Source organism: Carettochelys insculpta, chromosome 2, assembly GCF_033958435.1.
Source record: "Carettochelys insculpta isolate YL-2023 chromosome 2, ASM3395843v1, whole genome shotgun sequence".
NCBI lineage: Eukaryota > Metazoa > Chordata > Testudines > Carettochelyidae > Carettochelys > Carettochelys insculpta.
The window spans coordinates 132,061,093-132,079,710 of NC_134138.1; the positions used below are offsets into that span (position 1 = coordinate 132,061,093).

Sequence of the window (18,618 nt, forward strand, 5' to 3'; positions counted from 1 at the left end):
CATTGTCTGATTATTCTGAGCAAAATGTATCACTACCAGTGTATTTTTGGATTGCAGAATTATTTATCAAATAATATCCAAAGTGCTACATGCCTAAAAGTTGCTAACCTAGTCTCTGCTTTAATACTGTATTTTATGGCTCTTTCAAAACAGTGATTTGTGCTCCCATTGTGGAGCTGATTCTGCAGTAAATTAACATACTTCCAGAGCTGTACATGTTTCTGTCTATCTTGTTAATGATACTAACGGGAAATAAATAACTACTACAAATGTATGTCAGTCTTCTGCATTAGAAGTACACTAGGCAAGTGGTGTGAATCAGTGTCTGCCAAACCGAAAATCAGTACTTTCCTCCCCAATTCTCTGTCTCTTAATTGCCTGGTGTATCCTAAGAGGGAAAACTAAGACACAAAAGCTGCGTTAAAGGAAATCTCTCCTTTCCGCCACCAGGTCCTTGAGCAGACCAAGGAGCCTGTCCTGTATTAGCCCACTGTTATAAAATGTTGAGTCTTAGATGTCGGCTCAGACACTGCCCCTGGAAGGTACCTCATCTGCTGCTAAACACCGGTTCATCCATCAAAGACAAAATAAGGCTGATCTGCAGCACTCAAATGAAAGTGAGTTTGAGGGGCGGATGTCACCATTAAGCAGAAACCACTTTTTTCCTTGTTACATAAGGCCAAACTAACATTAAAGTCAAATTCTAATTGTTCATAGTTTTTGTGCCTCTCTCTTTTGCACCCCAAACTACCCCTTCCTTACCATTGTAACCTGCAACTTCTCTCAACTCCTCCATCCTTTTGAGGGAGGGTGGTGGGGTCTGAAGCCAGCCCATACCTGATCCTGAGTCTTCCAATATCATGAACAGTGTTTTAGAGGATGAGCTGAGAGTGGATTAGTGCTACTGAAATCAAAGAGTCAGTAGAAGAATTTGAACCCCTTTATAAGAAATATGATTTCACTGTGAAATATCTGGTGATTTATTTTCATAGCAGATTTCTACATTTTCAGGATTTACACCTTTGTAAAATTCTCCAGTTTCACAGAACAATTTATACAGAGCTCTTTAAAACAGGGGGCACTATCCAGATGAACCTAAAGAACTCCAAGGACTTTCATTGAAAATACACATACATCCAGCTGCTCAGACATAAAAGCAGACATTCGCTATGTGTAAATTTTTTATTTATTATAACAAAAGTTATGACATGTTCATTTGTGCACTCTGCTTTAATATAACTCTTGGTATGTAAATGATCTACAGTAAATGAGCGCTATACAATCATGCTGGTTGTGGCAGCAATAAGGAACACAAAATGTGTCTGTAAAAGTAAGAAGAAAAACAGAGACAAGAAGAAGAAAAACAGGCTGTTTTCTATGGTTTAAGAACCACCTAAATTTGTAGGTAACTTGTACAGTCACTCAGTATGACAACCATGGCCCAAAGAATCAAGAAAACAAAGAGTCAGTTCAGGTTGTGTCCTTATGCCAAGACTACAAAACATTTTAAGCATCACTATACAACACAGCTCTATTTACAATAATTTCCCAAACAACTGTTCTCTCAGAGAAAATTAGTGAATCTCAGTGACTTTAAGTCATCTGAAAGAGTAAAGCAACTCCTAGGAGTTAGTCTCCATAGTCTACAAATGTCTATCATTTTCAAGACCAAAAAAGCCTTTTTCTTTCTCAAAGAAATACAGTATTACAATATTACTTAATCATTTAGCACTGGCATACTGCCCTGCTTTCCAAACAAACAAAAAACGAGCCACTTTTTTAAAAAATTACATAATCATGTCTCTCTGCAATATATTAAACCTTTTCCTTTTTTACACTGATATGTTAAGGGAAAATTAACTAATTTAAATTTATTGGTAAATCATCTCTAGGACAATGTCAGTGGATATTAAAACTAACAAACAGAAAGAGAAGCTGCAGTTATCTGTAGTGGTAGGGTAAGGAAAACAAAGTGTAGTAAAACCCCTGCTGTAATGTGTGCCCTGTGTGGGTACTGCACTCATGTCGTCTTGTTCGTTAGTTTATTTCTGAGCAGCATGCAGACCGGGTCATAGTGGTGTATCATAATAGTCTGGCAGCTGATCCATCTGATACTGCCGCTGCTGCTGCTGCTGCTGTTGTTGTTGTTCCTGGTGCTGTTTCATGATCTCCTTCACCTCTTCTTCAAGCTCTGGTGGGATGATGAATTGGTCATCTGGATCTGGCTGGGCTGGAGCTGCAAAGTAGCCACCAGTTTTTCTGAGAGGTGCATCAGTTGCTACTTCAATCAAGTTATGGCTCCTTTCCTGAGGAGCCACAGAACCATTGCCTCGTCGGCGTCCAATTGTACCAGTGGTGGAGCCATCTGCTTTCCGGGAAAGGCCAGTTTCATCCTCATTTGCACTAATGACAATGCCTTCATCACTGGCTTCCACGGGCACTTGGAGGAACTGTTTCTCCTTTGCTCGGCTACAGTGGATGTCCACCTCCACTTCCACCCGGCTGCCATTGGTAAAGACGCCTTCGATGGGCTCCTCATCATCACTGTCGAGGCCATTGTCAGAAAACGCGCTGGAGAAGGTGGCGCTGGACAACTGCCTTTGGAAAGAATTGGACAGACAGACTGGGTGAAGCATGCAGCGCTGTTCATTGGGGTAGGCTGGGCTGTTCTCATTCATGGCTACCTGAGGGGGCTCATCAGAAGCTGTGGACCCCACCTCACTGCTCATTTCAGAGGTGGAGATCTCGCTGCTAATCTCAGAGGCCATGCCGCTGCTGGAAGACGGCATTCCCAAAGCATCCGTAGGTCTGTCTTTAATGACCACATTGACTGACTGGGGAAAGATGCCTGGGCTGGGAGGAGGGACTCCGTTCAGCTCACAGCAGCAAAAGCTGTCCTCTGTCACGTTGAGCTGAACCACCACGGCACTGATGCTGTCATTGTAGCCATAGCTCTGGGCCAAAGTGCAAAGCTTCTTTGCAGCTGCCAGTGGTTCAGGCACATTTCTGACTGCTTCCACTGCTTCGTCAATGGAGAGGCTGTCCCACAATCCCTTGCTACCCAGAATGAAGAACTCGTCCTGTGGAGTCAAGGTGATGGATTGCACATGAGGGCGGGGCACAACGCTTGGGTGAAGGAAGGTGTACCCCAAGATCCTTGTAGAGTCTGTCACGCCATTTACTTTACCATCCTGAAATTTTAAAAAGAAGACATGAAGTTGAGAATAAACCAAGACAAAAATGCCTCATGCTTAAATCTCTAAGGCATTTTTAGAAACCTCCATCTTTACAACACCCTGTGTGGCAGCTAAACATCCCATCTGTTTTATACGTAAGGAGCCAGAATGGTGAACGGTCTTCCCCTGCCCCCAGCAGGGGACACAGATGTAGTCTCATCATCTGGTGATAACACTCTTTCCATTTTATTGGTATCTCTGGAGGATGTTGAACAGAAACTAATGAAGCTAAACTTTTTAAAATCAGCAGGTCAAGACAATTTGTATCCAAGAATTTTAAGATCTGGCCCACTGGACTGTTTATGTTCCACGGATTTTGGAGCATTGGGTGAGTTTTAGACAGGAAGAAAGCTAATGTGCCAATTTTCAAAAGGGTAAAACAGTAGAATCCTGATTATTTTAAGCCTGTCAGCCTGATGTGAATCCTGGGCAAGATAATGGTGTGGGTGACATAGAAATTAAAGGACTGCAATGTAAATAATGCAACTCAAGATGGATTCATGGAAAATAGGTCCTATGAAAATAACCATTTTTTTGGATCAAATAAGTTTGGATGATAGGGTAATAGGGTTGACATATCTTAAAAGTCTCTGGAAATCTTTGACATAGTAGTGAAGGACACAGATTAAAAAACAAGACCAAACACGTAATTCACATGCCTCACTGAATGGGTTAAAGCTGGCTAGATGATTGGCCTCAAAAACAGAGATGAAAATAGGGAATCATCATTGTGCATGTTTCTAGTGGAATACAAAAGGATCAGTTCTTGGCATTATGGCCTAATATTTTTAATCAATTATCTGGAAAATAAAACTACTGGTAAAGTTTGCAGATGGCACAAATACTTGGGGGGGAAATGGTAAATGAAGATCAATCATTGATTCAGAGAGCTCTGGGATTGGTTGATTAACTGGATGTAAGTAAATAATATGCATTTTAATACAACTAAATGTACATGTGTATATCTAGGCACAAAGAGTGCAGGTCATTTACATGGTAGTGGATTAAGCAATGACTTTGCAAAAGATTTTGGGGGTGGGGGTGGGGTGGGTGTCATGGTAGATAATCAGCTGACCATGAGCTCCCAATGTGAGACCGTGGCCAAAGCAGTTAATGCAATTCCAGGAACAAGAACCACAGAAATCTCAAGGAGTAATTTTACCTCTAATATTTGGGCACAAGTCTGAACATTGCTGTAATACAGTATGTAGTTCAGGTGCCCACAATTCAAGGAGAATGCTAAGAAACTGGAGAAGGTTCACAAAAGAGCCAGGAGAACCATTAAAGGACTAGAAAACATGTCTTACAGCAATAGATTCAAAGACCTCAATCTATTCAGAAGTTATGGAATAACTTCGTTATCATTTGTGAGTGTATTCATAGGGGAAATAAAGGGTCTCTTCAATCTAGCAGAGCAAGATATAATATGGTCCAATGGCTAGAAGTTGAGCTAGACAATTCAGACTGGAAATAAGGCGTAAAGTTTTAACAATGAGGGTAATTAACCACTCAACTCACCAGGGGTCATGGTAGATTCTCCACCACGGAACAAATTTCAAATCAGAGAGTGGATGTTTTTTCTAAATATTCTCTACCAATTGTTGTGGAAGTTCTGTGGTCCAAGCTGATAAGCTGAACAGGTTAGATCATAGTGATCCCTCCTGGACTCAAATTCTAGGAAAAGCGTTGCAAAAGGCTACTCTGCGTTAGTGCAATCCTGGGGATTAGGACACGCAAGTTCTTGGCTCATGCTTAGCTCCCTGCCCCCTGCTGTTTCAATGACCTTACACAGCTCCCATTTCTCGTGTATGTGTGTGGTGCCCAAGGGCCTCCTTAACAACATCACAATGGAGCACGATTGTGCAAATAAAAGGTTTAATATTTTGTGAAGCACCCCCTGGTTTGCACAACCACCGTCTGCAGCAGCAGCTTGGCTCCTACCACCGCATGGCTGGGCCTGACTGCCTGCTCCAGGCATTGCAGCCTGGCTTGTGGGTTAGCCACACCACTCAGGTTTGGGCCTGAGTGGCACCCAAAACATTTTAGAAACTCACTTTGTGGGTGGTCTTAATCTGGGTCCCTAGGTAAACTGGCTTTTACACCCCTCCACATCTTATAGGCCTGCCAAAGGTACACATTGAGCATGCAGGTGTGGAGAGCGGGGGGTGTCACACTGCTCTCGCTAATGAACATCTACAGCAACAACGTTAGCCACTCAAATCTCAAGCTACTTTCCCTTGTGCATGATCCACACCCTCACACTTCACCAACTCCATATCAACGATCACTATGGAGTCATGGATATGGCTTCTCTCCAGCAGCTGTAAATTTTTTCAGCTCAGCTCAGCCCTTTGAAAAGTACAATTTAAAATATTCTTTAAATGAAGCACGCAAGTCAAATACAGTAGAGTGCTAGTCTGTTTTTCACTCAGCTGAGCTATAGTGAAATCTTTCACATGCCCCAATTACTTTGCACAATTTACTACACTTCCTCTTAGATATAACATTCCCCAAGGGGAAGAAGAGTAATATCTGAGAGGGAAAACACCATTAGAAATGGGATTTATTTCTTAAGTACACATGTACCTTCAAATCTCAAGATCCTGGATTGGTTACAATCTGAGCTGGCAGGATGTTTGGTCGTTTGCCAGCCTTGTCTGGGATTACTGCAACCCCTGCTAATTTAGAGAACTGCAACGACAATGATTTATATTCACGTGGCCCAACTGATGCCAGCACGGGCCACTACAGAACAAATAACCAAAAGAAAAGTGAATGAAGACTAGGAAAACATAGGCTTTTTAAAAGGACTCAAAACAGAAAAACCTAGTTGTTCTGCTAAGGTTCCATATCATGAATAAGCATGACAGAATTGATAAGCCACCAAAGCGTGTGGAATTGGCGAGTCATTTTAAGACTTAAAGCAGGAATTCACTTCACCTTTACCCAGGGACCTACTGAGTGCTCCCTGGTTATGAGTAATGTGAGAGAGTGGCTCACTTCCAACACATCACATTTTAGAATCTCATAACCCACCATCTTTACTTGACGGGATTAACCTGTGCAGGTACAGCAGTAAGCTGAGCAACACATCCTTAAGTAGGGATGTAGCAGATCAAAACCAACCACCACAGAACAAAAAGGACGGACTTCTCTCTCTTCCTGCTTGCAATCAGTCTCCCATATGTACGTTCTGCACCAGATACCTGCCTACCGGCTCATTGTTTTCCAGAGTGGTTCTCCACTCTGTCAGTAACTCATTCAACCTCCAACCTGCGGTCACCCACAATACGCAGAATGGACTCCTTGTGCAGAAGCTGCAGTCTCTCTGCTACTGAGCTGCCTGCCAGAGCACAGACCACTGCCCACACAATACGTTCTGTCAGACAGAAAAGTGAGCTAGCTGTCTCAGCAACCTGGCAGGTCAGAGAATGGGAAGGAGCAGAGAGACAATGCAAAAAACGACATCACACTGAGTCCTTTGTGTGCTTTCCCACCCTAAAAGTGGATGGGCTCTTCATTCCTATTTCAGCAATTCCTCCCCCAAGCAGAAGTCTGCTTTCCTCGTCTACACCTGTTTAAGATCTGCATGCTCGGTCCAATACTGTGGTGTCAGAGCAACAGCCGTTGGACCATGTGACAAATACTGGAAGGGGAGGAAGAAATACTAGCACAGCCGCACCCACCTTTAACCCACAGTTTATTATTATATAAATAAGAAAATGGGTTTGGTATGTTGCTCAGAACTGTCTCCAGAGGAAGCTGCAGCTTGTAACATTCCTTCCACCAGCACTACAGTTCTCTTACCTCTGTGATAATGGCCTTGTGCTGCTTAATTCTCTTTAGCTCTTCTTCACAACTCATCATGTAAGACCTGGACAAAGGCAGGGGTTTTCCATTCCTACAGAGAACAGTTTGGCACTTCCCCACATTTGCTGAGGTTAAAGTGAAGCATCCACTTGGATCCATGGGATCATGTTTTATATGGCAAAGGACAGCAGAGCCTCCAAGTTTTTGTCCAGCAGTTCCAAGTTTCCTGCAATAGAAACAAGACAACACTCACTGATTAGCTAGAAAAGATGCATGACGAGGTCAGAGTAGAGAGGACTAGGAGACTACAGTCAGACAATCCCAATCTCAAGGTTCATTGAACAAGAACAAGAATCCAGCTCAGACTGTGCCACTTTATACCAAAGTAGCGAGGAAGTTATGTGCTACTCATGGGTAGCATGTTAAGAGGAGGAGACACACATCCTCAAATCAGAGCCATTCTAAATTAAAGAAACCCTCATAACTGCAGATGGCCCTTGCCATTGAGAAAATAGTCTATCTTCTGGTTCCGCCTCTGCCCCCTGCCTCCCCACCAAATCTGTAAGGAGGTTGCGTAATTTAAGGATTAGGAGGCTCTTGAAAAACTAGAGGCAGCCCCTAAGAATATAATCACTTATGAACATGAAACTTCAGTTTCCAAAAATGAAATATTTTTTAAAGAGATAGAACCAATGTTTGCAGCTTACTGGCACTTAGTTTTAAAGTACTTAATAATTGGTTTTCTGCTCCTTCAGACTATTAAAGCTCCACCAAGAAGTATCTAACCTGAACAAATTATAACATTTGCAGTTATCACCCTAAAAACCCAAACCCAACAACACTTTCAACAACTGTAATTGGACTCTCAATCACAAATTCACAAACCTACTGGCACACCAAAAGTAGACACTTCTGAAGAATATTTTTAACTCATCATTTTAGAAGGCCTTGGGTAATGCTCAATGACAAACCTGTGCTTCAAGCATGCAAAGTATTGCATAGCTCATATTAAAACAATTAATCTACATGACTGTATTTTGCAATTTGATTACAGATTTTAACAATTTCCACATCTCTGCATGGGTTTTTAACACTGCTTATCTTTCTTGGCTATAACTGATCTAGACTATTGAACATCCCTAGATTTCTTAGCTCTTTTGTTTTACAGGCAGTCAGAACTTCATTACAGATCCCTGAGGTGACAATACTCACTTTTCCGAGGTCTAACGTAGGTCTGCATCCTTTACCTCAGGAACGTTTGAGAAACAAAAACCCATATATAACTAGAACCAGTACTATTACTGGGTTATAGATAAATGTTGATTAGCTCAAAGAAGAGTCTGTGTGTAAAGAAATATCTTTTTGCGTAAAGACTAAATTTCCTTAAAATTATACCAAAGGGATGGACAAGACCTCCCGTTAGGTACTTTCCCTACCTAATGCCTGGGAATCTAATCGCACTACAGGATTAATTTCCAACATCTGTTAAAGTGAGGCAACACCCCAAGCAATGATAAAAATGGGGAGCTGTGACAATACTACAGAAACAGAGGGCACACCTGCCTTTTCTTTCTGTGCACAACTGAGTCAGTTTGAGTCTACTGTCCCTGCTTACTGACAAAGGAATTGTACCTTTTCAGGAAGTGACTGACAAGCGTGCTGTACACAAGCCCTCAAGACCAAGGAAATCCACGGCTCTGAAGTGCAGAGTATGTGGGGCGTGGCATGCACTGAAGGACTGTGTTCTAATGGCTCGTGTAGACCTGGCTAGCACCAACTAGAAAGGGCTTAGTTCATGTTAACACAGTTCTTTGATTTACACTGCAACTCACACCTCCATAGTTCACAGCATGAGGCCACATAACCACGAGTATTTGTATGTCTCCTCCTTTGCTTTCCCCATCTCTTGCTTCCCTGTTGTCTGATCCTCTTCATTCTCTTTATTCATTCAACTAATCCCCAAGGCAGTCTCTTGTACACTCAAGAACAGAATATGGGGGGTTTTCAAACAACACAAAAAACACCTACTACATCTTATTTATAATACTGTCTCTTTATGCCTGGCTCAAAGAATTCTATTTTAGGGTTAAAAATAGGCAGTTGCACTGTTAGAATGCAGATCCTCACCAACAGGTCTGATGATAACGATCATCTGAACTTGTGCACAGAAACAGGCTGAAACATGTTAGGGTTTGAGAGATACAGGAGGGAGAGGTTTCAGGATCATCAGTCTCAGGAAACAAGATTCACATCTTTGTCTTACATATTAGCAAAATTACTGCCATGAACTTTTCAAGAAATTAAGCACATCTCAGAGGAGAGAGTACAGCTGTCCATTCTTTGGTCACGAAGATTTCAGGACGTGTGCAACAGCAGGTCAAGAGTCAAGAAACAAGCAGTTAAAAATGTGCAGCAATTAGTTAACAAATAAAATAATTTAGAAAACACCAGAAAACAGAGCTCTGGGATGGAAGCAAGTAAGCTGACTAATCAGCATATGGAGGAAGATGACAAATATCAAAGATCTGGATTTACCTCTGCATCACGATGAAAGTATTGATCATGTATTCCTCTTCACTCTTTGTTTTCTGCAGCTCTTCTGCCAAGATGTCACTCATTGTGCACTGCAGAAGGTAGGGCACTTCCACATTGCGATCGCCATCAAAGACTCCGTACAGCGCCTCCCTGTTGTCACAGAAATTATTGGCGGAAAGAGCAGCCACACACAATCTAAGGAAAAAAGGGAAAACCCAGATATACTTAATAAGCAAGCATTTGTACAACAACATTTTCACCCTCTGCAGTTCCTTTCGCACGGTTCTGAACAGCATATGCAGCCTGACGGCAGATCAGATTATAATAAAGCATCACAAAAATTTTCATTAGTTAGGAAGTCTCGCTTCAGATCCTGGTGCTGAACAACCCAAGTAGCATTTATGGCTGTTAAATTCCACAGTAAAGAGAGAGCAACAAAGTTTAACAGAGACTCTAATGATTATTCAACTTTTCTGGCATGTTAAGTACAGCCTTTATTTTGTGAATTAAAAAAATAAAAGAGAAAATACTGAGAAAGCTACTGCTTAGGTTTACCCATGAAGACTGAGCACCAGATGCGTAAGGTAATCTCTATAGTGCCCCCTGAACATGCTTCCATCACAGCACAGAAACTAGTATTTTTAGAGTGAGAAGGTAGCTCAGACCCTTTAAGATCTTGGCCCTCTGAGACCACCACCACGGGATTAGCTGTAACTATGGGTTTTACAATTTTGATGCATGCCCACCCACAGCTGGAGTAAGATCAGCTGAACAGCTGTCAGACAGTAATATTCAATGCACAAAATCACAAAGAAGGGTAGGTTTCTACTTCCATTTCCATTAAGCTACCAGAGCTAAAGAGGAAAATTTCTGACACCTCAGGATGTTGTATAAAGAATCCCATGCAGGGCTTCGTGCTCACTGACTCTAGCTCCTAAACGATGCAGTGTTAAAAAGCAAGCACATATGCAGAGGGTTAGCAGCTTATAGGCAAGGTACCACTACAATAGCTAAGCCTTGGTGAGCTGCTCAACTCTAAACTTTGCACACTTAACTCTCTTTTCAGTACTTATTTTGATGCTGCATTGTGTAAATGGGAGTGGGATGGAAACAGAACACTATAGTTTAAACTGTCTTCGCTCCTCTAACCCCTTAAGAAATTGTCATTGTTACTCAGACAATCAGTCTGTTGCTACACTTAATACAGTGCTGAGTACAAGCTTGCTGGAACTGGACTTGAGTGTTTGAAAACCGCAACTGCAAGTGCAAAAATGGTTTTGAAGTTCTTTCAGGATAATTAAAGTGAGATGCACCATATAACAAAGGGCACACAAGCAGATTAACATCCCAGGCCCCTCAGATGATATTTATCAACAGTTGATTTAGTTGTTAAAAAAGGGAGACAATGCAGAAATATGCACAGTTTAGGCCATTCCTCTTCCCAGCAGCATCCCTGATTTGCTTGGAACACATGCTCCAGTGGAAGATAAAGGGCTTTTCAGAGAGCGAAGATGCATTTAAGCACTCGGGTCTCTTGCAAATACTGGAGTCTTACATAGACAAAATGCGTCAGTTACACTTGTCTCTTAGCAACTCCTTTAACAAAGAAGAAATATGAGACACAGGCAGGGGCCTAGTTTACAGATATAAGTCATGCCATGGCCTTTGCTTTTGTGAAATGAATGTCCCAACTAACTTTCTCACCAGAAAAGAGTTTCTTTATAGGGCTTTCTTTTTAAAAAGATACAGAAGTGCTCCAGCAGAAGAGCACCTCTGTGTGGATACCAAACCAGGACTCACTTGTTCTTAACTCCGGAAGCCTCAGTATAACCATGACTCCACACAGCAGGGGCCCCTGAAGCATCACCAGCTGACGGCTGGTCAATCTTGAAGCAACGAATGTTACTGCAACGACAAGATAAAAGAAAATAGCCTGATGAATGTGTTAAAATACCACAGCCTAAAGTTACCGCTATTCTAAAATTGCAAGGAAGCTTTTACTGTCTCCCTTATCCTAGTCATCTGCCATTTGGGGCATGCTGCCAACAAGCTAAGATGAGAATACATTTCAGAAAAAGAGGTATCCCTGTATGGGGAGATGCTTCAGAGGGTGGATAGAATGTTATTTGTCAGAACACAAACAGAAAAAAAGAGTGAGCAATTAACCTGCACTGGACCACTTATTTCATTCTTGTTTGCCTTAACTTGATCTTTTCTTGGCTATTTGGAAATGACGTTGTCTTTGCAGAAAATGAGCGGAATTTGCTACTGGCTTGAGAAGACATGGACAGGGGGACTAGGGGAAATTCTACTCAATTCTACTATTGCATTTCTTTTATCCATTTATAGAACGAGGCCTTTCTGCATTTTATTTTTACAGTATTAAAATGGAACCTCCCATCTCACCATCATATCCAGCTAGTCTTTTCCCTACCCCGCGGCCAAAAGCCAATAACTGAGCAATGTTCCAAAACCTTATATTAACAGGCCTAAAAACTAGTATGAGGATACTCTCCCCCTTCAGGTTCGTGTGCTTGCTGCAAGAACTGCCATTCTCTTCTCCCTTGCTTTGGAATGGCAGTACCTAGTTAGGATACTGGATTGCTCCTCCCTGTGATTTAGCTATCAGTGTAAACTCGGGTCTGAATTTCAAATCTCTGAAATGGTAGGAAGGACAATATAGCTTTTAGAAGCGACCAACTCCATCTCTTCAGACCCATGTCTTTTCATACTACTACTGTATGTGACGGAAAACACCTGACTCCTGTTTGCCTCCACCGAGAGTGAAGCAAGTTCCCCACACAAGGCAGCATCTTCAAAAGCACCAAAGCATTACAAAAAGGACAAACACAAAAGGTCTGACTACCACACTATTTAAACCATGGTTTCCCAAACTGGGGGGAGTCTCCCCCCAGTGGGAATGTGAATAAATTCCAGGGGGATGCAAGGGAACTCAGCTTCCCCATCATGCCCTGCACCCGAAGAAAGATCTGGCCTTTGCTTCTGGCTCTCAGCCCCTGCCATTTTACATGGGGGACCTGTCGCAGCCTCTATAAAAAGCAGACAGCCGATGAAAACCCAGGTGGCGCTTGCTGCCTTCTGCAAAGATGAGTGAGTGTGGGTTGGGTGTGGGAGGAGGAGGATGGGATTAGATTAGAGGCTGTGTGTGCCTAGCTCAGGTGAGGGGGGTGGGGTAAGAGTGGGGGGCTGGTGTTGCCTGGCTTTGTGGGATGGGAGGGGCTCGGGAGGGACTCATGGTGCTTGGGCAGCTAGCTCCAGCACCACAGGGTTCAGGTGGCTCAGGCTGGCAGCTAGCCCCAGTAGTGCGGGGCTTGGGCTGGTGGGTGGGTGGCCGGCCCGAGAAGCGCAGGGCTCAGGCAGCTTGCGCTAGCAGGCAGATGGCTGGCCCCAGCAACACGGGGCTCAGGCAGCTCAGGGTGGCAGGTGGGCAGCTGGCCCTGGCAGTGTGGGGCTTGAGTGGGCAGTTCGGGCAGCTGGCCTGCAGCAGGGGCAGGCAGGCAGCTGGTCCCAGCAGGGCGGGGCTCAGGCAGCCAGTGGGCAGGCAGGTGGCTGGCTCTGGCGGCATGGGGCTTGGGCGGGTGGCCCTGGCAGCGCAGGACTCAGGCGGGCAGGCGGCTGTTGTGGTCAGCTCTGGTGGCCCACAAGGAGCCAAGAATTATTTGGCTTGTTTTTAATTTTAAATAGCATTTTTATATCAAGTTTTTGCATTTATTTTAAATTATAAATTGAATTTTTTGTTAAAAGGGGGTTGGATGATGGCAAAGAAGAGGCGGGGTGCATGTGAAAGTTTCTCAAAAATCAAAAGGTGGGGGGCTTGATGTCAAAAAGTTTGGGAACCACTGATTTAAATGTATATTTTTATCTGCCCAACTCTCACTGCCTGTTAAAACTGTGAAACTCTAAGCAAGTTTGTGTTCATAATATTCATGAGTGTGGAAATTTTCCTTAAACAACTTAAGCTAGGTCTGTTGTATCTGGATCAGTCTTTTCCTACACCAATAAATAAGCTGGACATGCACTGGCCAGAGCACATTAAAAGCCAACAAAAACGCCCGAAGTAATGTTTGTGTATTAGTCTCTGGGTTCCACACCCTTCTAAGTATTGAACAAAAGGAAAAAACTCAATATAGATTTCTAATGCACTGATAAGAATTGTCACTGCTCAAGAAACAAAAATCAGATCTGTTCTGAAGAAACGCTACTCGCAATGTTGTATAAACGATATAATAATTCAATTTACTGCAGATACTCAAGTGGCTCATGTACACTGCACTTGTTTTCCAGGAAGTGGGAACTTGGATCAAAATGAATTTCTGAGAACTCAGTTTGCCACTTTCTCACCCCTTTGGCACTGACAGGCCAAGGACACTCCTCGCATTAGTAACAGCATTCAGTACTGGATAAATTCCAACTCCCAGTCTCATAGAAGAAAGAGGGACTCTTCTTTAGAAGTATTTGTGTATGTCCTGTATATTAGAAACAATTTTTTGCATTTCTGTAAGCCTCTAAAAAAATCAGCTAAGGTTATCTTCTACTGCATAAAAAGTCAGAAACAAAGCCAAGAAGGACAGTCTATTAGTTTTACACAAAACTTAATTTCAATGGTTACACAAGATGAGGGAGAGGTTTGCATTTTCATGGTCTATTTATTTTCTATTTTAACTTTGACTCCCTTCTCTTACTTGGAAAAGGTTATACCAAACCTAGGACTGTAGCAGTTTTGTTTTTTAAATCTGACCCTTTGTAGGCACCTGTACTCTCCAAGATGGCACTACTTCCCACCTTGGGTCCAAAACTGGCCTTTTTAATAGTAACAGAGAGGAAGCCGTGCTAGTCTATACACTATCAAAACAAAAAGCAGTCAAGTAGCACTGTAAACACGAGCAAAATAGTTTATTAGGTGAGCTTTTCGTCTGTCCAACGAAAGCTCACCTAATAAACTATTTTGCTTGTCTTTAAAGTGCTACTTGACTGCTTTTTGTTTTGGCCTTTTTAAGGTTTCCCCTCCAGACAGTTACTTCCCTAGGATATTTAATGGTACTTTTATTGGCAGCCATCTGCCCAGAATAGAATCCTAGTCCATCTAGATCTACAACAGACATCCTTTCAACAATATGAGCTTTGTCACGAACCAGATCCATAAGACGAAGAATTCAAACCTCTCCACTACATCTCTGACAGGCAAAACTGCACAGACTCCTTTGCATCTTCAGTCATTTCTCATAAGGAGGGCTTGCAACAGACTTTGCGGGTCCCTAGGCAATGAGTGGGTGGGAGTGTCTCAGCTCCAGCCCCCAGATGGGGCAGGGCTTCAGGCAGAAGGGGAGGGATTATGGGAAGCCGGTCCTCAGCACTACCTAGAACATGATACATGGGGCTCCAGCCGCTGCTGCTGCTTCTGCTGCTGACATGTCAGCCTGGAGCCCCAGTCCCTGGTCATAAGTCAGAGAACTGTCCTTCCTGCTAGAAAGCCACCTAATAGACGAGAGCTACTCGTGGCTCTTCTCGTCCCTCTTGCAGCTCTTCGATAGTAAAGCACCGATTTCATTAGTTAATCAAGGCTATTAACCAATCAGGGTGCTTTTCCGTGTTTAAAAAAAAATCTATTAATTTGTCAACTTGCACTTAGTTATTCACTCACTGAGAGTCTCTGTGTAAAGAGTACATACTATAGTAAACAAAATACAGGTTGAACCTTTCTCGTCTGGCAACGTCCATAATCCGGCATGATTTTAGTTAACTGGCTGACCATTTATCATGAGCATGGCCAAGTTTCCTTTTGTCCCATAAAGTTTGTTTACAGCCACCGGTCCTGGCTCTCAGTGTTCTGTGCTGTTATTTACCACCAATTTACCCATAAATGTCTTCTAAGACCAGTAAGCAGTTAAAATGTTGATAACGCTACTAGGCAATATCGACTGCCCGTGGTTCAGCAAATTCTCTGGTCTGGCACCAATCAGATCCAAGTGTACTGGACGAGAGAGGTTCAACCTGTACTGATGCTCTTTGGGTAAAGTCTATTGCTAATTTGGCTCCTGAACCACTGAAGTCTGAGTATAACTGTGCGAGACACCTCCAAGAAACAGCAAGAGCCCAAACTTCTCCATGTAGGCAGGACAGCAACTTGAGAGTGCTTTCAGTCACGTGCCTGTTTGGGTACCACATTCCCACAGCATAAAGGTGATGTGTTTAGTACAGACTTTTAAGACACCAGTGGTAATTTTCTTGCTACCAAAAAACAAATCAGAATTAAACTCCAAGACTTTCCTCGTCTAAAATAAATATGGTAGCAACAAGCGTTGCAGCATTTTTTAAGTTTCCCTTTAATCTGTTTGGCAACATCTGTGGAACTGTACCAAACATCTCCCAAAAACATCTTCATACCTATAAAAAAGCAGGCACGCACAACTGCGGAAGGGTTTTTGGAAAAAAATGGAAAGAAGATTTAGTCCATTACCCATTAGAAGACTGACAACACACAAGGGACAGAGATGCCTTTCAGAATCCAGTGAGACCTGTCAAAGGAGCCCTACATGCAGCAGTGTTTTGTGGCAGGAACACAAAAGAGAACTACCTTATAGATTGCATGGAGACTTTTGGTCCTAAAATTGTTACTCTTAAAGGAGTAGAAATGTAGTTTTACCCCTTTTATGAAAGCACCCCACAAATAATGTGAGGTAGCTGTTACCTTCATTTTACAGATGGGTAATCTGAGACAGGAGTTGTGGCTTTCCCAAGGTCAAAAAGTCTAGCCCTCTTGCTTTATGTAACTGCAGCATGTGAGGCTAATAAGTATATAAAGCAGCAAGATTACTTCATCAACACAATTTAAGAACTCTTGTGGCAAGACCTCAATCTTGTGTTGCACTGTTAGCAGGACAGAGGCATGTCTAATGTTAACCAACATTTGGCTCCTTTAAAAATCTTAAAGCCAGAAGGAAAGTTGCTATGAAATTTCAAAGACTAATATACCAATGTAAACAGTTGTAAATTAAGACATTTCTTTTGTACAACCCCCAGTTTAAAAGAGCAGCACCATGGTAGCCTGGAAATGCTAAGGAACTGGTAAGGACATCAGTAAAATTGTCTACTCTGGTTTCATTGTTCAAACTGAGAAGAAGAAACTGAACCAATACTTAAACAGTGAAAAGTAACAAATTAAGAATTAATACATTTTTAACATACTCAAGTTTTAGTGAAGAGAAATAAAGTTAACAGAAAAAGTCACTGATGAAAATTTTAGAAACAATCAGAACTCAACCTCTTGTTTTCTGACCTTGGAAAAGCCATAACTTCTGTCTCAGATTACCCATCTGTAAAATGAGAATAACAGCTACCTCACATTATTTGTGGGGTGCTTTTGTAAGAGGGATAAAACTACATTTCTACTCCTTTAGGTGTAGCAATTTTAGGACCAAAAAATCTCCATGCAATCTATAAGGTAGTTCTCTTTTACACATACTGCACTTTTTATCTACATGTGGATTAGGGAGATTTGCCATTGTAAAAGAACTACGAATAATTTAATCATCATCCTCAGAAGTCATCTACAGAACAGATGTATTTCTGCACAAGTGTTGAGGTATGGTAACTCCTAAAATAGAAAAGATTAAGTCTTCCTGTTCACTTGCTTTGTTTGCTATACAGCATGGACATTTATTTTTAACTATTAAACACCGGCCCAAAAGTCCCATTTAACCTAGGTTACTTGTCTTAAATAATTCTCTCTGCTAAGTTCAATGCAATAAAATTTAATTTTAAAAAGTAAACTAATGTAGTGTGAATATGCTTCACCTGTGACGGGTGAAATATAATACTGCACTGTTTGCCTGAAAATTGTCTCAAGCATAGTCACAAACTGTTCCCAGAAACACATTTAAGATTTGGATATCTAGCTGGTCCATAAGTAGCTAACAAGCTGGATGGATCAGGCAGGCAAAGAGCCTCAGAGTTGGTGTAAACAGCTCTGCCCTTCTGAATATTCAAGAAAATGAACGTGTAATGCCCAAGGGAACAACCCAAGACGCACTATGGAACAAATCAATAGAGACTCAAAATAAATTACTCATATACACTGCAACCCAGTTATTTAGGATGGCACATGTAACATGCTAGGTGCTTTCCAGACACTCAATAAGGGATGAGTGCTGTTTTTGAAAGTGCTCACAATCAAAGGACAGAAAGAACAAAAAGAGGGGACTGATTTTTATAGAAAATAACTGAGCCTCACTGCAGGCAGTATAACAGACACAGGTCTGTAGAAGACAAGTATGAAATGGGTAAGTGCAACAGGAAACAGACAAAGCAGAGCTGTGTGGAAAAAAAAGTGATTTTGACAAGTGACAGTGAGTGGACAAGGGAGGAAACCAACAGTTTCAAGTTATAGGCTTTTTGATAGTAGAACAAACATTTTGTTTGGATAAAATGTGTACAGTCAAAAAAACAGGTCAAATCAGCCCAACAGTCGTTACAGATGTTTTGATTTGGAATGGTATTTGACAACAACTGTATTTGTGTGTGTGTAAAATAATTCTCTTTAGAAAAGGCTTAATTTTCTGCATTACCTGCAGATTTTTGGTTTTTTTGCTGCTCTGCCAATAAGAAAAGCAGTATTCCTTGAAAAGGACTGTACATCTCATCTTGCATACTGCATTCTTGTCTCACGCACATTTGGAGTCAGTCCTTCTGCCTCCTGCATTATTAAAAGACATACTTACTTCAGCAACTCTAGTGTTTTGTGATCTAGGACTAGTCGGGGGTTTCCAGTCAGGTCTAGTTCCTGTAGTTTTGGAGGCAGGTTTTCAGGTAACGTGATTTCACTCAGTTCATTGCAGCTCAGGTCCACACACTGCAGAAAGAAGTGAAAAAAGTGAAGAGAGGGAGAGAACTTGGAGAGGGAACCTGGTTAAATTAAAAGTATACATGATGATGCCTGAATCCAAAACCTGACATAAATCATTTATATACAATTCTTATTAAACAGTACAAAAACTGTACAAAGATTACAAAAGCTCGT

General features: G+C 42.0%; 1 protein-coding gene across 1 annotated transcript in view; it reads right to left on the reverse strand.

Moving 5' to 3' along the window:
* Positions 1 to 1,014: 1,014 nt before the first annotated feature.
* The window catches only part of PHLPP1 (PH domain and leucine rich repeat protein phosphatase 1), a 229,625-nt gene continuing 212,021 nt past the window's right edge, over positions 1,015 to 18,618 (reverse strand). Inside the window, exons 13-17 of the mRNA XM_074987780.1 lie at positions 18,320 to 18,450; positions 11,382 to 11,486; positions 9,582 to 9,776; positions 7,044 to 7,272; positions 1,015 to 3,191 (exon numbers count right to left, since the gene is read on the reverse strand). Of these exons, the coding sequence (XP_074843881.1) occupies positions 2,070 to 3,191; positions 7,044 to 7,272; positions 9,582 to 9,776; positions 11,382 to 11,486; positions 18,320 to 18,450 (1,782 nt within the window). The 3' untranslated portion in view covers positions 1,015 to 2,069. The remainder of the gene's footprint in view (positions 3,192 to 7,043; positions 7,273 to 9,581; positions 9,777 to 11,381; positions 11,487 to 18,319; positions 18,451 to 18,618) is intronic.